At 36.8% G+C, this 19,104-nt stretch overlaps 2 protein-coding genes across 3 annotated transcripts in view; one reads left to right on the forward strand and one right to left on the reverse strand.

The window, feature by feature from the left end:
• The window catches only part of LOC140598683 (heterogeneous nuclear ribonucleoprotein A1-like), a 30,133-nt gene extending 22,244 nt beyond the window's left edge, over window positions 1–7,889 (forward strand). Inside the window, exon 3 of the mRNA XM_072756990.1 lies at window positions 5,846–7,889. Within this exon, the coding sequence (XP_072613091.1) occupies window positions 6,426–6,914 (489 nt within the window). The 5' untranslated portion in view covers window positions 5,846–6,425 and the 3' untranslated portion in view covers window positions 6,915–7,889. The remainder of the gene's footprint in view (window positions 1–5,845) is intronic.
• FBXO4 (F-box protein 4) overlaps window positions 1–19,104 on the reverse strand; it is a 277,900-nt gene that overhangs the window by 138,358 nt on the left and 120,438 nt on the right. The gene's annotated exons all lie outside the window — the stretch shown is intronic.

A 19,104-nucleotide genomic window follows, 5' to 3' on the forward strand; every position in this document is an offset into this window, starting at 1 on the left:
CATAAAAAAATTAAAAAAAAAAAAAAAAGAATTCTCTGCCCTGGCAGGCCTATTTACTTGCAAAAGCATTATTTTCCATATCCACCAGAATGGGGGATCCAAAGCAGATTCTATTTATAGCTAATGGTGGAGAGAAAAACCTGAGCTTGGTTCGCAGGTGGATTGGCTTGGTATATAGATTCAAGCTGAAAATGTGCTTCTACTGAACCATACTCCACTCAAGGATGGCCCTGAAAGACAATGATGAGTGTCCTCCACAGAGAGGAAATCCTCCACTGGGAGGAACTTCAAGCAGTGCATCTGTTCATCCACTTTGAGAATCACAAAGAAGCGGTCTATGATAAGGACAAAAACTGACTGCATGATAAATGGCTTATCTGGTGAATTAGAAGCCTGGAAGTAAGATTAGATTAGAGGCATGGAAGAAGCAATTGGATGGAGGTGGGGAATGAGTACAACATATAACAATATTTGCATCATAAATCAAGGCTCACAAGACAGCGTCCATCATGGAAGGAGAACTAGATAACAAAGTTGACAGGGTGACTTCGCCAATAGATGGCAACTAGCATCTGTTGTTGGCTGACTCAGTGCTCATGCAATGAGCTCTAGAACAGAGAAGAAATGGTGACAGAGATGAAGCCATGTGAGGGCCAGAACAGCATGAGTTCCCTCTCACAAAGGATGATCAGTTGCTACCATGAATGAGTGTACAATACGCCAGCAACACAAAACACTGACAATACAGTATCATCCTTTAAAGAGACAAATCAGCAATTTGGCGGCAAGTTGATTATATCAAACCTCTTGTGTATTACAGAGGTAATATTTCATCTGGATAGTCAAACAACTTTCAGTCTCTGCCCATCGCACTCAGCTGGCAGCACTCCAAAGTGTCTGATCTAATCCTCCAAATCCCACTTAGCATTTCTAGGGACCAAGAGACAAGCTTTATGGCAAAAGATGTGCAGTGGTGGAACATAGCCATGGTATCTATTTATTGATCCCACCATATTCTGGATCATTCAGAAGCTGCTGACTTAATAGTGGTAGAAAGTCCTCCTAAGGGCTGTTGAAGTTCCATCTTGTCGAAGACATTTTATAAGGATGGAGAGTTCTTCAGGATGCAGTATATACCTTAAAACAATGGACATTAATAGTTCTGTGTCACCAGTAATTAGAATGCAAGGTCTGGGGGCAGCCTGGGTGGCTCAGCGGTTTAGTGCCATCTTTGGCCCAGGGCGTGAGCCTGGAGATCCGGGATTGAGTCCCTCATTGGGGTTCCTGCATGGGGCCTGCTTCTTCCTCTGCCTGTTTCTCTGCCTCTCTCTCTCTCTGTGTGTGTATGTCTCTCATTAATAAATACATAAAAATCTTTAAAACAAAAAAAAAAAAGCAAAATCTGGGAATGAAGGAATAAAAGCAAGAATGGGCCCATTCATCATCACTCCCGGTCACCACTCCCAGTCACCCACTCAGGGAATTTGTGTTTCCTCACTTCTGTTATTTTAGGCTCTGTGGTCCTGGTTCCTGGAGGGGGGATGCTTCCACCAGCAGACACAGGGAGAATCCCAATAAACTTAAAGCTATAACTAATTCCTGGCTACTTTCAGCTCCTCAAGCCAGTACACCATCAGACAAAAAAACAAAAACAAAAACAAAAACAAAACAGTTACCATATCAGCAGGGGTAACTGATCCTATTCATCATGAGGATAAATATACTGCTAGCCAATGCAAGCGGGGTGATTTGTTGGGTTATCTCTTTGTATTTCCATGATCACTTTTACTATAACAAACAATTCTAATAACCACAGGCTGATAAAAGCATGGTAACTGCATCAGATGCCATAAGGCAAGCCAACTAGTTCAGCAGAGTTATTAGCCAAGGAAGAGGCATTACTGAATAGCTGGTAGTGGAGAAAAGATAAAAAGTATCTCCCGATCAATTGCACCATAAGAGCTATAGTTTATCTAAACAAACTTCTTGTCAGTCTTCCCAGAACACTGACCATTCAGGACCCTGGAAGAGCTGTGACTAGATGGAGTCAACTTAATTCGAGAAGCAAGTGTATCTGAGCACTGCTAGGCAGGCACTATAGCAGGCTTCATGGTTGCTTTGTCCAGATCCACTTTAATGGGCTGGAATGCCCATCCCCCAGTTCTCATGCCTTAGCAATCTTTAGTGGCTCACAGCTATTTCCCTCCTCCTAATGGAAGCCATTATAATAACTGCAGGGGGCAGCAACCCATGGTGACACTGGATAAGCTGGTGAAATTTATGCTCCATAGCTTCTAGTGGAACCAACCTGGTTCCAGCTGGTCTCCAGCTGAGACCACATCCTTGCTTAGCTCCTTCCTCAATTCTATCTTGCTTTCACTATCCCCCTAGCCCCCATCCTCTTCTGAAATCACTTCCTCAATAAATCATTATAGAAGAATCCCAGTCCCTGGCTCTGCTTCTAGGAAACCCCATCTAAAACAGGGAACAAATGGATCATTTGGCAGACAGTCATTTCTCAGCCACAGATGCCTTTAAAAGGAAAATATTCTTCCAGATTCTTATTGTTGACCAAAATCACTTTTGTTTTAATATTAATATGATCAGAGGTAAAGGTACTATGGTTAGCTCTAACAAAACTATAAAAGCAGAGTAAACTTGCCAATTAGATAACCAAGGCAAAAATAAAATCTAAATTTACAACATTAATGTAATGTGGCAATGTTTTTTCTGAGGCTAAATTGTCAACGTTTTTAAAAGCAGAAAGATGTAACCCCGGACTTGGTTCTACATTTAGTCTGTTCCTGTATTTTAACTTCAACAATACAAATTCAGAGCATGGCATTGTTGTTATTGTGTATGTTCTACAAAATATCATTAATAACTTCCAGGGTTCTTTGCTAATTCAGATCAGCTTTCATTCTAAACTAAATGCCAGCCAGCAACAATCCTTTAGCGGCAATTGTAATGAATTCTCACTTAATAACTTGTTAAAGTGTTCATTCTTCCTCTAGGTAATAGTTTATAATAAAATGGTTCAGGCTCTTTTCTGTGTGCCTCATGAAGATTCAATGCATCTACTACTTTTATCAGTTTGATCTACTATGCTACATTCATTCATGGGGTGTTCCCTAACACTGATTGAGATTTCTTTGATGGGAGTAACACCAGAAAATAAAGGCAAAAATGATCACTGAATTTAGGAAGCTATATGGAAGGCCCCCTCTTAATTCCTAATGTGCTCATGTTACATTAGAGATCATCAACAAATTGAAAATAAAGAGTTGAAAATTTCTTTTAAAGAATTCATATCCCCCTGCTGATACACTACACACACCACTCCCTCTGCTTGTATGCTTTATTTTGGGAAGCAATGCTCTCAAAGAACTGTGAAATCCTTTCTATACTAAAATTATACATAATTGACGATCACAAAGGCTGCCATAACCTGTAATGGTTCATCTCAAAATAAAAACAAAAACAAAACAAAACAAAAAATGGTAGCCATGAGAATATGCTGCCTTTGCATTCCCACTGATTAAGTGAAAGACTTAGTTTAGGCTCAGGTCATGATCTCAGGGTCCTGGGATGGCTCAGCGAAGAGTCTGCTTGGGATTCTCTCTCCCTCTCCATCTGTCCCTGCTCCACTCATGCACGTGCACATTCTCTTTCTCTAACAAATAAGTAAATAAATCTTTTAAACAAATAAATAAAATGGTAAAACAACATTTCTTTGTTTAAGGGGAAAATGCCAACTCTGAGCTAATTAAATTTCAGTGGCACTAATTCATATTAATTAGCAAGAAAATAAAAGAATAAAAATATCCTCTCCATCTCAAGTGGCTCTGGGAATGGTTGACTCAGATATAACTGCATTAACTATATCTAACTTCTCATTTTTCATCTCAGAGACAGAACATTTTTTTTTAAAAAAAAGCAAAACTGTTTTTAGCTGTCTATTAAAAGTTTGTGACATTTTGAAATTACATTAGGCATTTAAAGTCAATTTTCTTCTCAGAGCTTATTTAAAATTAGCATTACAAGAAGTGATTTAAAGAAAAGAAAAAGATCAGTCACTAGTATATTAGGTGCCACCTTTTAGGTCTGGCTAAATTGGATTATTGTGATGTGACCCAAGAGATCCTTACAAAATTATTTCAGTTACCTGGTATCTTAGAAAAATAGAGGTTCTGAATTAGAGAATTTTTTAAGACAGAGAAACTCAACTTATCTGTTGTGGATAAAAACAAAGAAAATGTGCAGCACTGCAGATCTAAGTTTATATATCATCTTCTTTGCCTTTGGATATCCGTGTAATTTTGTTACCATTACATACAAAGCAAGAGTAAAATACTGAGCTTTCCTAGGATGACACAGTATAAACAGCTTGGAATTGCTGCTTGGCACACAAAGAGTCAAAAAATTTATATCCACTATGCACTTTTCACTTCCTCATTTCAAGGTAATTTTTAAATTCACTGCATCTGGTTTTCCTCAAGCCCCTTTTTATGTACTTCTCCACCCCTACCCCATTCTTATCCTGACTCCTCCCTGGAATTATTTTCAAAAGTTAGTACTAAAGACAATTCATTCTTTTCAGGCCTTTCCTTACTTGACTTTTTTGCAGCACTGATGCTAGTGACCATTTATTTCCTTAGAAAATTCTGTCTTGGTTTCCACCACATAATGATCTCTTGGATTTCTTCTAACTCTTAAGGCTTCTCCACAGCCCTCTCTGCTCATCACTTAACTAGAGTGTTGCCAGCACCAACAACCGATTCTCCAATTCTCCAAATACCAATGGAGAATAAATTCTGACATTTACTGCCTGAGGAAACATCAGACTCCACAGGTTTGAGGGCTCAGTCGGACCAAAAATCAATCAAATCAAATCAAAACATATACATATAGCTGCCCAATTGTAAGTCCCTGGGCAACCTGTACTTCTGACTTATTTTTTCCCTTGAAAAAAAAGGTAATCAGAAATTGAATAGATAGCCAAAGAGCTAAAAACTGCCAGCAGTTAAAGCAAAGAAGACATAATATACTCCTCTGAGGAGAGCACCTGTAGCAGAAAAAAAGAAATGACCCTAAAGGTCCAAACACAGAGCAATACAGGCACAGAAGATTTTGACACAAGTAAGCAAAAGGACTTGAGCTTATCTAATTGAAGGCAAATTGAGAAGAAAATTTGTATTCACAGTGATAAGAGTAGTGAGGAAAGGTAAAAATTATACATTTGTATTTATTTAAATATTTCTCTATATGATATATCCAATTTAAATGTATTGGTTAATCAGTATGCATGATTAGCTCATAAAAAATACTTCGGAGTGACTACTACAGGGAAAATTGTGAAAAAGACCAAGAGGATTATTGACTTTCCTGTCTAGCATTTACTTCATTGTGATCTCAACCTAATGCTCAATCTTTGAGCTATTTTACAACTAAGTTGTAGAAATCTGAGAGTAATGCAAAGGATTCTGGTTCATAGGAATGCAGATTGTGCCTCATGAAATGTAATCCATTATCTTCCTGTGGATATTAGCTAGTGTCTTCAGTTTTGCATCTATTTGTAAATTCTTCTCAGGTCCTTCCTGATACTTACATATTTGCCTCCTCTTTGGAGTACACTTCAGATCACCTATTGATTTCCTTGTTATTTAAAAATAAAATTATTTTTTATAACGTGTCAGGGAGTGTTATAGTTTTGGGGATCAAGCCCTAAAGAAGATAGAGTTCTTTCCATCATGAAGCTTACTCTTTTATCATAGTTGTTGTTTAAATAAAGACTTCTATGATTTTGGAAAGTCTAAGTGAAAAAAAATGTTATCTCTCTAATTAGGTGGTTTAATTTATGGTGGCCTGTCATGTGATGAGACATCTAATAAGGAAATATCAATGCAACTTCCAGTTCATTTAATAACTGAAATTTAAGATACGTTTGTTAGATTACTCCTTTCTGCCCCTGGATGCCGCTGGGTAAGCATCGGTAAAGTCTCCCCTCCCACAGCCATCAGGTTTAAGTCAGAGTCTCCCAAAGAGCCTGAGCAGCTGCAGAAGCTCTTCATCAAAGGTTTGAGCTTTGGAACAACTGATGAGAGTCTGAGGAGCCATTTTGAGCAATGGGGGACACTTACGGACTTGTGTGGTAATGAGAGATCCAAACACCAAGTGCTCCAGAGGCTTTGGGTTGGTCAGTATGCCACCGTGGAGGAGGTGGATGCAGCCATGAATGCAAGGACACACAAGGCGGATGAAGAGTTGTGGAACCAAAGACGGCTGTCTCATGAGAAGATTCTCAAAGACCTGGTGCCCATTTAACAGTGAAAAAGATCTTTGTTGGTGGCATTAAAGAAGACACTGAAGAACATCATCTAAGAGATTATTTTGAACAGTATGGGAAAATTGAAGTGATTGAGATCATGACTGACCCAGGCAGTGGCAAAAAGAGAGGTTTTGCTTTTGTGACATTTGGTGACCATGACTCTGTAGACAAGATTGTCATTCAAAAATACCACACTGTGAATGGCCACAACCGTGTGGTAAGGAAAACCCTATCCAAGCAAGAGATGGCTAGTGCTTCGTCCAGCCAAAGAGGCCGAAGTGGTTCTAGAAACTTTGGTGGTGGTCGTGGAGGTGGTGTTGGTGGGAATGACAACTTTGGGTGTGGAGGGAACTTCAGTGGTCGAGGTGGCTTTGGTGGCAGTAGAGGTGGTGGTGGATACGGTGGCAGTGGGGATGGCTATAACGGATTTGGTAATGATGGAAGCAACTTTGGAGGTGGTGGAAGCTATAATGATTTTGGCAATTACAACAATCAATCCTCAAATTTTGGACCCATGAAAGGAGGAAATTTTGGAGGCAGAAGCTCTGGCCCCTATGGTGGTGGAGGCCAATACTTTGCCAAATGACAAAACCAAGGTGGCTATGGCAGTTCCAGCAACAGCAGCTATGGCAGTGGCAGAAGGTTTTGTTTTCTTTTGTTTTGTTTTGTTTTGTTTTGTTTTTTTAGAAGGTTTTAGTTACTGCCAGGAAACAAAGCTTAGCAGGAGAGGAGAACCAGAGAAATGACAGGGAAGCTACAGGTTACAAGAGATTTGTGAACTCAGCCAAGCACAGTGGTGGCAGGGCCTAGTTGCTGCAAAGAAGACATATTTTACACAATACTCATATGTATGGGCCAAACACTTGAAGACTGTATTTGTCACTAATTGTACAACAGGTTACTTTAGTTTCTGTTCTGTGGAAAGTGTAAAGCATTCCAACAAAGGGTTTTAATGTAGATTTTTTTTTTTTGCACCCATGCTGTTGATTGCTAAATGTAATAGTCTGATCATGACGCTGAATAAATGTGTATTTTTTAAAATGTGCTGTGTAAAGTTAGTCTACTCTGAAGCCATCTTGGTAAGCTACCCCAACAGTGTGAAGTTAAAATTCCTTCAGGGTGATGCCAGGTTCCATTCGAAATTTATTTGCAACCTGCTTGGACATAAAAGCCGTTGTCTCCACAAACCTTGGTGTGGTTGAACTGACAGTTAATGTGTTGTGACCAGGAGTTCGCCGTTAAAAGGGTCACCTGAGCAAAGTCCTGGAGTTTATTTGGTTATTATGATTGTTGGCACATCCTGTGCAATATATCTAAATTGAATTATTGTATCAGATAAAATTATAGATGTGATTAAACCTTGTGTATCGTCCATTATCATGTGTAATCAATAAACGATTTAATATTCTCTTGAAAAAAATAATAATTGAAGTTTATGAATCTTTCATAATTGGGCCCCAAAAAATCAAATTCCCAGATAGTTCTCAGAAAGTGTAACTTTAATTTTGTTCTGGGCAATATACTCTCAAAAAGTTCGTTTTAATAAATATTATCTGTAAAAGATTTGCTGAGTTGAGTTCATTTATATCTCTTGGTACCCTAAATTTGGGGCTGAGACTGGAGTTACATCAAGCCATCATATTTTCCCTCTTACTCATGAAATTGCTTCACTGAATTATAGTTTGGTTTTAGGGCTTTGCCTACATCAACATATAAGAAATTTAAAGTTTACTTTTGTATTTATTGGGAAGATGTTGAAGACATTGTTTACAATGTCACAATGCCCACAAAATGAAGAAAGCTACTGAATTGGTCAAAAGAAACATAGTCTTGCCCTGAAGCATTGTTTTATTTTTATTTAAGGGCATGACAAAATTTAATTTAACTTTGTTTTCCTCTGTGTATTAATTGCTAGGAAGCTTGAAGCAGTATTTTTGGCTTCCACAAAGAAATGCACAGGACATTTTGTCGCAAATATTATGCACTAATCTTATTATCAACATCATCTTATTCTTTATCCTCTAATTTCCTGTCCCCTCAATTTCTTCACATACTTATTAGTCTGTGTGAATAACTACTATTTAATGAATATTTATAGTTGCCTCAAATCTATTTTTGGAACCATATAGCACATATGTGCTGTCATTGCTAATATTTATTGAAACTACTATGTGCTAAAAAATATGCTAAGCACTTTATAAACATCTCATTTAATTCTTACTACAGTCTTTCAAGTATTCTATTTACTCCTATTTTGTAGATTAAGAAACAGGGACTCAAGAGATTTTCCAAGGTCATACAGCTGGGTAGACCCAAAAACTAGTAAATAGCTGAGCTGGGGGATATGAATCTCATCTACCTGACTCAGAACCTGTGTTAACAACCATGTCATTATGTACCTTTATATATATGTACATACATATATATATGTATATACACACACACCCCTTTATATATATGAGTGTGTGTATGTGTGTGTAAAAGCAAGTAATTTTCTACTTAATTCAAACCTCTATAAAAACAAGTTGTTCAGTTCATGGCTCTTTAAGCCAAGAACTATTGTTGAAATTATATCAGTTTGCTTTAATCACAGGGAAGGTTCATTGTGGAAATGAATGCAATAACATGCAAAATACCTAGGAGAATATCAGTTATAGAATGGGCTCCCTATTTAAATACAAAAATTCATGCCCCCTTTATTTTTTTTAAGAGAATCTTTTTTTTTCTTTTCTTTTTTTTAATTTTTATTTACTTATGATAGTCACAGAGAGAGAGAGAGAGGCAGAGACACAGGCAGAGGGAGAAGCAGGCTCCATGCACCGGGAGCCCGATGTGGGATTCGATCCCCGGTCTCCAGGATCGCACCCTGGGCCAAAGGCAGGCGCCAAACCGCTGCACCACCCAGGGATCCCTCATGCCCCCTTTAAAAAAATCATTCGTAGAAGACTTAGTAGCCAATGTTGCCAAATATCAGTCCTTAACTGGAATTGAAGGCTCCCTCTTCTTTCCCATGGGGAAGCATTAGTTAAGCCACCTCTCCTTGTCTCCGTGGCTAATGACATCAGCCCTTATCAACTGTAAAGCAAGTCATTTAATCTATCAGCCTTACAATTCCACATGTAAAATGAAGGAATAATGTTCTGGCCTTTTATGGGGATCAAAAAGAACAATTACATGAAAGAACATTTCATAAACCATTATTCATTATATTATTTTGCTTTTGTGTAGAAATTATACGATTATCTTTAGAGAAGAAATGGCTTTAGATACGTGGTGAGTATATGGAGGATTTCCTGATTGAGAGGGGTTATGATATTTGCTTCAGTTGTGGAAATATAACAAGAGTGTCATTCTCTAATAGTGTTTTCAGTATCACTCATCCCAAAGGTAGGGGTTAAATGATGACTTAGTGATCCTTGGAACTTACAAACTGGTGATCTGGGTATTTTTCCCATTTTCCAGCTCACTATCTTTATCTACTTTTCAAGAGATTGAACACACATTGAACATGCAATTTCCATGTATGCATGTGCCAAAATATTTTAATTGATAAGTAAGGACATTTTGATGATTGCCACCATAGGTAAGGAGATATTTCCCCTACAAAAGAAAAGTATAGTGCTAATAACTAACATTGATTTATTTTCAATTGTATAATGTATCTTATTATGTTTTATATTATTTTTTTACATATCTGATGCCCTTGATTACCACAGAATACCAGTTTTTCAGATTTTGATCCAGTTACTTCACTATCCTTAATATGCTTCCTCATTTGTGAAATGACGAAGTTGAATAAAAAAATACTAAAATTTCCTTCAAGCCTTGATACTCTATTTGTTATTCAATAAACTTAATTGGAACAATGTATTAGTTTTTCTGAGTTTAAAAAAAAACGGTTCCTATTCTTCTGCAGTATACTTAAAGCATGGTTTCATCTTTGCACCAGGCTCCATTAGGGGAAATTCTATTATGTAATGGGAGATGCTCTTTTCCAGCAAAACCTGACAAAATGCCAGAGAAAGAAAACTAAGAAGGCCTGCTCTGCCATGTGTTTTATATTTAGACAAAATTCAAGTTTCAAGTTCCCGAGAACATTAGATATAGCAGTGGAACAGATCATTTATTTTTTTCTGTTCTCAGAGGCTCTTTTTCATACCTTTGGCCTCCCTATTTAGAACATCTTTTCCAGATTGTGAAATAGGTGTCTTTTTTTGCAAGGACTGTGTCCCAAGGGCCACATTTTTGAGCCACATCTACCTGAAGAGCATGGCATTCTCTCCACCACACCAAGCCCCCCAATTCTAAAATCTATTATCAGCTTCAGAACCTGAAAGGAAAGTGATTAGTTTTTAAATGACTGTCCTATTCACACTTCATAAGCTTCTGACATCTATTTCTCTTAGAAATGGTTCCAAGTCAACAGCAGGAGAAAATGAATTTCAAGCTAATGTATTCAATCCTTAGACGTATAAATCTCTTTTTTATATTTCAGAGTTACAAGTCCTATTAATGTGTGAAATTTGGAGAGTGCTTTAACTCTTTCTTCACATAAGTAAAATTCTTCTTAAGAAGGTAGATTGGCTACCACTCACTGTCACCCTGTCATTCATCCTAACCCAAGGGATAGTCATTACATTTCCCCAAATGCACCATCTCAGTTTCACTCTTACTTCAGGAATACTTATTAAGCATTTATACTGCAAACTCCATCGTCTTAACATTGTCTTTTTAGGGTTAACTACATATATGCTTTGCTCTTGCTAGAGACCTTGGTTGTGCTTCATCAGTTGTTCATTCAGAAACCTGCTGTGATTATTTCGTATGAAAGGGTCAGGGGCTAATGCTCCCCCTAATTCTTTGCTCATCCAACAATATCTTTCTTTTATCATGACAGGGAACTGAAATTTTGGGTGACTTCAGGATTGCACATCCCAATCACTTCCTCTTTGTTATACATATGTTATTTCACTATTTATTTTTTATTATTATTTATTTATTTATTTATTTATTTATTTATTTATTTATGATAGACATAGAGAGAGAAAGAGAGAGGCAGAGACACAAGAGGAGGGAGAAGCAGGCTCCATGCTGGGAGCCTGACATGGGACTCAATCCCGGGACTCCAGGATCGTGCCCTGGGCCAAAGGCAGGCACTAAACCGCTGAGCCACCCAGGGATCCCCTATTTCACTATTTAAACTAGCTTTCAGCTATTTTGACTTTTCATGTTTATAATATTTTTAAATAAAAGCTTGTGATATTTTCTTTTTAAAATTGAGAAATATAATAATTTGCTAGATATATGTCTAGGTGTATGTCCTTTTTCTTGATCTTATTTGGGATTGTGGGAGCTTCACTGATCTGTCAAATAAAGTCTATATATCAAAGATATTTTTTTCTCTTGCCCAGAACTTCAGATATTCATAATAAATTCAAAATTAATCAAGAATATGTTACACTTTAAATATTCCTCCATTCATTTTATGTAAAACAATGAATAGACTCTGTAGAAATGCTAACAGATATAAAAATTCAAAATGGATCAGGCCTTATTATCTACTGATTTCATAAAGAACACATCAAATAAAATTTCCTTAGTATAAACAAGTTACAAAATATTCTAAAGCTACATGATGATTCTAAAATTAATAATTTGACCTGCATAGCAATGGTAATAAATAATAAATATACTAAATTCCATGCAAAGGCTATCATGAGCCATAATAAAACTTTTGAATCATAAATAATTGTTTTAAAAGGAAAATAAATGATAAAAAGAAAGGCCTAGTATAATACAGATGAAAAGGAAAACTGATTAACATGATAATATTCTTCAGAAAGAGTGTTTGTGCATAACTAAATTAGATATACGCTGCTTTGGAAACTGACCTTCATTAAGAACCAAATGACTTAAATGAGAGAAGTTTACTGGACCCTATGGTTTCATTCCTCTGTCAGCCCATGCCTTATATCCCCATCTCCTAGCTGTACATTAAAAGTTCTTGGCATTTGTCATTCTGTCAAAGATTCTCCAAAATGTTGCAAGGACAGAAGGGAAAATTTTGTCTATCCCAATCAATGGCAGAATTGAGAAATAAGCAAAATCTATTTTGATTTCTCCTATCTATTCATCTATGCATTAGTTACCTTACCCTTTCTCCGCAGGCCCCTCGGCCTCTTATGTTTTGTCTTCCACAGCAGAGAAATATCTGCTCCCAGGAAATAATGTGATATCATGGATTTACAGGCAGCTCTGATTTTAAGGTCAAGAACTTTTCAGATATCAACAGGTATAAGAGAGGGAACATATTTAAAATACTCAGAAAAATTTTGCCTGCATAACACATAGAAATAACACCAAAGTGGGCCACTTCTGATTGCATGGGACTGTGATCCATTGCTCTCCATATAAGATGAATAAATAGGCTTATTATTAGATAGGAATTCTGCATTCATTCATTTACTCTTCAAAAATTTTTAAATTAGTATGAGTCAAGCTCTGTGCTAGTCACTTAGGCTATAACTGAACTGGTATTTGTTCCATACACAATCTATCCATAGAATTGACACATTTCATTTACTTGGATATTTTTGCCTTATCTCATCAATGAAAGAATTAAATGCTCTCAGAATGGGTATAAGCCCGAAGAGTATAGAATAAACAGAAGGCACAGGGCATAAAAACCCAGGGAGAGAGTTGTTAGATTATTGGGGCACCAGGTCAGTGGTGTAGGAATGGCAGTACAAATCTCAGATGATCCAAAAGAGATGGCAGTCTCAGTCAGAGCTAGATGTTAAAGGCTAATCAAGTGGTGTGAGAGAGTCTATAGGAGTAGCATTTTGTCTGAAGCTGTGGGTGACAGTGGGAAGTCACAGAGTTGTTGACATCACATAGGCAGAGCCTAAGATATAGAGGATTGTAAATTTGCAAGGATCCAACTGGACAGTAGACCTGTCTGATGTAGAGAAATAAAACTCACACTGAACAAGCCTAGAGTAATCCTCCGATACACTGATGCTGGAGGAAACAACCAACACATTTTGAAGAGATAGAATTTGTTAGGTACGTGGTATGTAGTGGAATATGGGTAGTGCATGCCCTAGTATCTAATCCAGGTAACAGAGATGCATTGCATCAATTCTACCATAGGTACAGTAGGTCACATACTTACAATCTAAAGACCAGAGCATATTTTAAGGTAGTGATTAGAATGAGAGACTGTAGTTTCAATGATTATTGCAAGGATGAGCCACCCACAGTAATTAGAAGGCTTTATAAGCTCGTCTAATTGCACCACAATTAATTTTTAGCCATTTGGTAACTTCCTAAGCTGGTCGTCATGCTAGATACTGACTGCAGATTCATACATGAACAAGATGATATTTTCATCCTTGTTATCTTCTTTTAAAGCAGTATGGCATTAAGGTATGTGGACTTAAGATTAGCCAGATTCCAAATTTGAGTTTCATCCCTTCTGAGTTACCATGGGGAAGTTGCTTAACTGATTCCTAGTTTCCTCATGTGTCAAATAAAGATAATAATGTCCAGATCACAGGGCTGTTAAAGGTCAAATACAGCAAAGCAGGGAGTGCCCTAATACTTAGCAAATTCTCAAGTGTTAGCTGCTATTATCCTTTAACATGTTGTAAACAAGAACACACAGTTGTTGAGAACTCTAGTATGAAACTCACGTATGAGACTTGCTGGACATTAATTTATACATGATGGCAAATGAGACTTTCTTCTGTCACTTTTCTAAGAAATACTACCATAGGGGCATTAGTGAATTATGAATATGACTCAGGAACCTGTCAGAGTTCCTAACTGGTGAAGCTGGCATCTTAGTTAGAGATGATAAATGTAAAAACTAATGAAACATAAATATGTGAAGGATAGAATTGTTCACATGGTGAATGCCTTTTAAAGATCCAGAAATAAGGCACAAGACCCAGAAGTGTGGAACTACAGGGTATAGAGCCACAGTAGGGAACCAGAAAGAAGCAGAGAAAAGTCCAGATGGAAGATACATCCGAAAAAAAAAAAAAAGGAAGATACATCCGGTAAACTCTGTCACATGACAAGAGTCCTGGAGTGAGGGACAAGGCTGCCAGTGAGGGCACCACTGGGCTCAAGTAAGACCAAGAAAGAAATGACGGTGGTGGCAAATCTGGGCTAGACATACAAAGTGTGATATTGACTGGTGAGCAAAACTGGTAGTTTTCATGAATTATCAGATAGAGTGGCTCACCAGCAAGGACTGACAATTCCAGGGGCAGAAAAAAAACATATGAATAAAGTCCAAACTGGAACAAAATTGGCCACAGTTCTGGTCAGACTGAGGTAAATTGGCTGTGGTTGTCAAATACATAGGTTCTTTCTTAAGGTCTAAGTCTTCAAGTAGGATCTCCCCACAAAGGAGAATGTCAAGTTCAAAACAGTACTGTTTAAGAAATTCCCTGAGCACAATCTAGAAGTCACTGATATTTAAAAAAAAGAAAGAAGGAAGGAAGGAAGGAAGGAAGGGAGGGACGGAGGGAGGGAGGAAGGAAGAAAGGAAGGAAGGAAGGAAGGAAGGAAGGAAGGAAGGAAAGAAGGAAGGAAGGAAGGAAGGAAGGAAGGAAGGAAGGAAGGAAGGAAGGTAGGAATTAGATCAGTTTAGCCTCAGCTAAAACAGTGAGGGCTTAAGGTGAGAGGATGCTAATCAGTTCTATATTTAGGTTGATGAGAAAAAAGTGTTTTAGTCATACTTAATTAAAATCTCATAACTTTTTAAAAATCTCATAATTTAGAAAGTAATCCCTAATTATGCTCTATACATTTTCTTGGAGTTTGAAAAGTTGATAATAGGGGATAGTAGTAGATTTCATCCGTCATGACAACTCTGAAATCAAAATGCCTTGGCCTTATATATTTATTTATTCATGAGAGACACAGAGGGAGAAGCAGGCTCCATGCAGGGAGCCTGACATGAGACTCGATCCTGGGTCTCCAGAATCACGCCCTAGGCTGAAGGCTGCACTAAACCGCTGAGCCACCTGGGCTGCCCTTGCCCTTATATATTATACATTGTTACAAATCTAAAAGATTTGTCCAAAAAAAGTTGCCTTTTGATGTCTGAAGTTAATCTGTGTAGCAATGCAAAGGAACAAAATTTAGTAATAAATATCTAGGACAAATGCATAGCATTTCATCTCATGGAAATGAAAGATTTAAATATGTGCATGGTACATACAAGCAAAATCTTATGTATATAGCTGATTATTACTTTAAAATGAAACATATTCATATGAGTTCATATCATTCCAATAACATAGGAAAGCAATTAGAATTGGAAATAATCCCAGTAAAGTTAATCCTACCATATCAAAAGAAACCTCTCAAAGCACTCAACAAATGAAATTTTGGGCTTTGAGAGGCTCTTGAAGAGAGGAAAAACAGAATTAACTGACATAGGAAAAGTGGTCAGGTAAATATGGACAGCATGAGGTATTTCTAAATCTTGCTTCTTTAGGAAGTTTGTAAAAATTCCATTAGTCAGCTGAAAGGGTTTAGCACAGTTTTAGAACCCTGCTTGTGGGTCAACTTTTGCCCAACAAAACAAGAACGACTTTGACACGAAAGCTCAGATACCAGAAAAGAAAAGGTCTTCAAAATTTGCACCATATTCCAATAAATTTGCTTTATATCAGAGAAAACAACCCTTACTCTCTGAGTAAAAATGTTTCACACTGTTGACTCAGTTTGCTTAAACAAATATAATCTATTACAAAGTACCAGCAGTTGTGAGGATCTGGGGGAAAAGGGGAAGGACCTGGACACTTTTTATGTTATTACTGTCGATGGAGTCACAAAGAGGGTTTGCTTTCCATCCTTTCTTATGTCTGATAATAACCAGAACTGATGTGCAAATATCTAGAGTCCAGGGTAGCAGAGATCAAACAAGTGGAGACCCTGTGAAAGAAGGACAATTACGGAAATGAGTTTATTCAGATTACTGCAATAGGAATAATGGTCGTTAGTAGGAAACATCTAAGGAAAGGTAGAGGGAGGGCCTGTAGTTTTACAGAGGTAGGTATGAAGGAGGATGGAAATGGGTCCTACCTGAGTCACCGAGAAATGGTGGAAATAAGTCTTACGTGAGAGCAGAGTGGTCTTTGAAGGTAGGCACATCTTAGAACACAAAAAGGTAGGAGCACAGAGCTTAGATAAAATGCAATGTTGTCACCCCTTTCTATTTTTAGAAATTTAGAATTGAATTTTAAATTCAATTGTTAGTTTAAATAAAAGAGCTACTATTTTTTACATAATACCACATTATTCTTATTCACAAACTAAATTGAAATAGTAAATATTACTACAAGTAGTACAAATAATAAATTTAGAAACAACTGTGACGGAAATGCTTTCAAATTTATAGTTTAAAATAACTCAAATAACAAGAAAAAGAAGCAAAGTTTAAAAAAATATTTGAATTCTACAGTGGTTGTGTTTTGCAGATCTCTAAAACCAAAGAAATGGAGAAACAAAACTAATATATATATTTTTTTCTGTGAATGAAGACTATATAATCTTTGCATCCCTTTCTTGCACAGAGGTACTTTGATTATTATTTATTTTGGCAGCTTTCAGCCATACACCAAGTCAACACAATAGCATAATGAGCACCCATGTACCATAACCTGACTTCAGAGATTGTCACTATTCTACTTTTCTTATTTCTTTATTCCCTTGGAGGTTTTTACTCAAGAATTTTAAATAAAAAACTAAACATCATATTATTTAAACAAAAATACTTTAATAAGAATATTTAACTGGAAATCTTTTTAAACAAAGTGAAAATATAATTATCAGAACCTTGAAAAGATCAACAATAAGTCCTTAATATTTTATAGTGTTCAGTCTCTGCAATTTTCCTCTATTGTCTCAGAGGTTTATTGGTTTACTCAAATTAGGATCCAAATGAGGAGTCTATGTTGCATTTGGATAAAATATGTCTTTAAGTCTTTTTAAATCTCTAATATCTCACCTTTCCCTTTTTTATGCCATATATTTGTTTAATAATTGGAGTCTTCTTTTGTCACAGAATTTCTACATTCTAAATTTGACTAATAGTATCGTTAAAGTTTCTTTTAATATGATTTAGAATCTTTTTTTAAGATTTTACTTATTTATTCATGAGAGACACAGAGACAGAGAGAGAGGCAGAGACATAGGCAGAGGGAGAAGCAGGCTCCAGGCAGGAAGCCTGATGTGGAACTCGATCCCCGGACTCCGGGATCATGCCCTGAGCCAAAGGCAGATGCTCAACCACTGAGCCACCCAGGCGTCCCTGATTTAGAATCTTGATTAAATTTAGATTCAAGTTTTATGGCAAGAACATCTATCAACTTTTTGTTCACATTAAATCCTATTAGGGTTGTGGATATATTAAATACATTCTTAAGATGGATCCAAGTTCCTGAACACAAAGTTGACTTCTTGGAGCTCCACCTTTTTGGTCTCTCTATTTCTCAGCATCCAAAATGATCGCGAAGTAACAAACTCAAATTCTAGGTCTGTCCATGGAAAAAAGTATGAAAACCCAAAGGACTATTTCTAAAACATAGTCCTTATTTTGACATAAAGGGGCTAAACAGAAAGAGAAGCTCAAAGCCTACTTCAAGGAGTCCACATCTCTTCTAGAGTGCTGTCTTGGGGTAAAAGCAGACCTTTTTCCTCCAAGATAATTTTTAGCCCTCACTCATTTCAATTATTGATGTGTAAATCATTAGATATTCACTATTTCCCATGCACAAATTTACTCTTTTCAAATGTAGGATCTTTTAGGTTTATTCTTGCACCTTGGACCTAAAAATCACTTCCAACTTCGAGATATTATCAGGTTCTAAAGGAATAAATATACATCTTGATGAAGGTGAACTATACTGCTGTTGTGGTAAGAGCATATCAGGGGGTCTTCAGGACAGGCCTCCTCTTGAAATAAGGGGAGGGTTGCAAAAGAGGCAAAAATGAGAAGGAAGGAGGAAAGCAAACAAAAATTACAAGTCCTTCATAGTTTAATCAAGGAATGGCCATGTCTATGTATTGAATTAATTTGTCCAAACCCTTACAGAAAAATCACTCTGTTTCTGTCAGAGATATTTTAAGATCTGTGAGACAAGAACATCAAATAAGTACACTGTCCTTTTTCTGAGATTCACAAATTATATTTGAGAAAGATAGGAACATAGATCCCTTTTAATTTATCATCTACTCGCATCTCTTCTCTCAATATCAGCACTTTATTTTCTGAATAATTTTTATTCCTTTTCTATGCTTGTATATATCCATTTAGATAATAGCAGCATGACTTTACATACTAGCAAGCTCATTACTAGTTCCTGGTCATTTTTGTTTGTTTTTTGTATTTTATCCATATCACACAGAAAGACTATAACATTTAAATCATTCATTAGTTTTGGTAGCAAACTAAATCTTTTCTTGATATGTAATTTTTCTGGGTTGTTTAGATTCTGACTTTATTAATTAAGATGAATTGAGCCGTGGTAGGGAAGGCTTCTTGCTAATAGTTAACAAAGCTAAATTTTATATGTGCAAAAAGATCTCAGGGACAGGGTAGATCTTATGGTTGAAAACATTATTTGTTCTGGGTTTTAAACAGGGAACATTGCTGGTTAACTTAGTAGTAAACAGGACAAATATCTGGTCAACATCACCCTGATTTTGGACACTTAATGGTTTGTACATCTTGTTTGTTGAACTGAACTGGTTCA

The sequence above is a fragment of the Vulpes vulpes genome, chromosome 4 (genome assembly GCF_048418805.1).
Source record: "Vulpes vulpes isolate BD-2025 chromosome 4, VulVul3, whole genome shotgun sequence".
Classification (NCBI taxonomy): Eukaryota; Metazoa; Chordata; class Mammalia; order Carnivora; family Canidae; genus Vulpes; species Vulpes vulpes.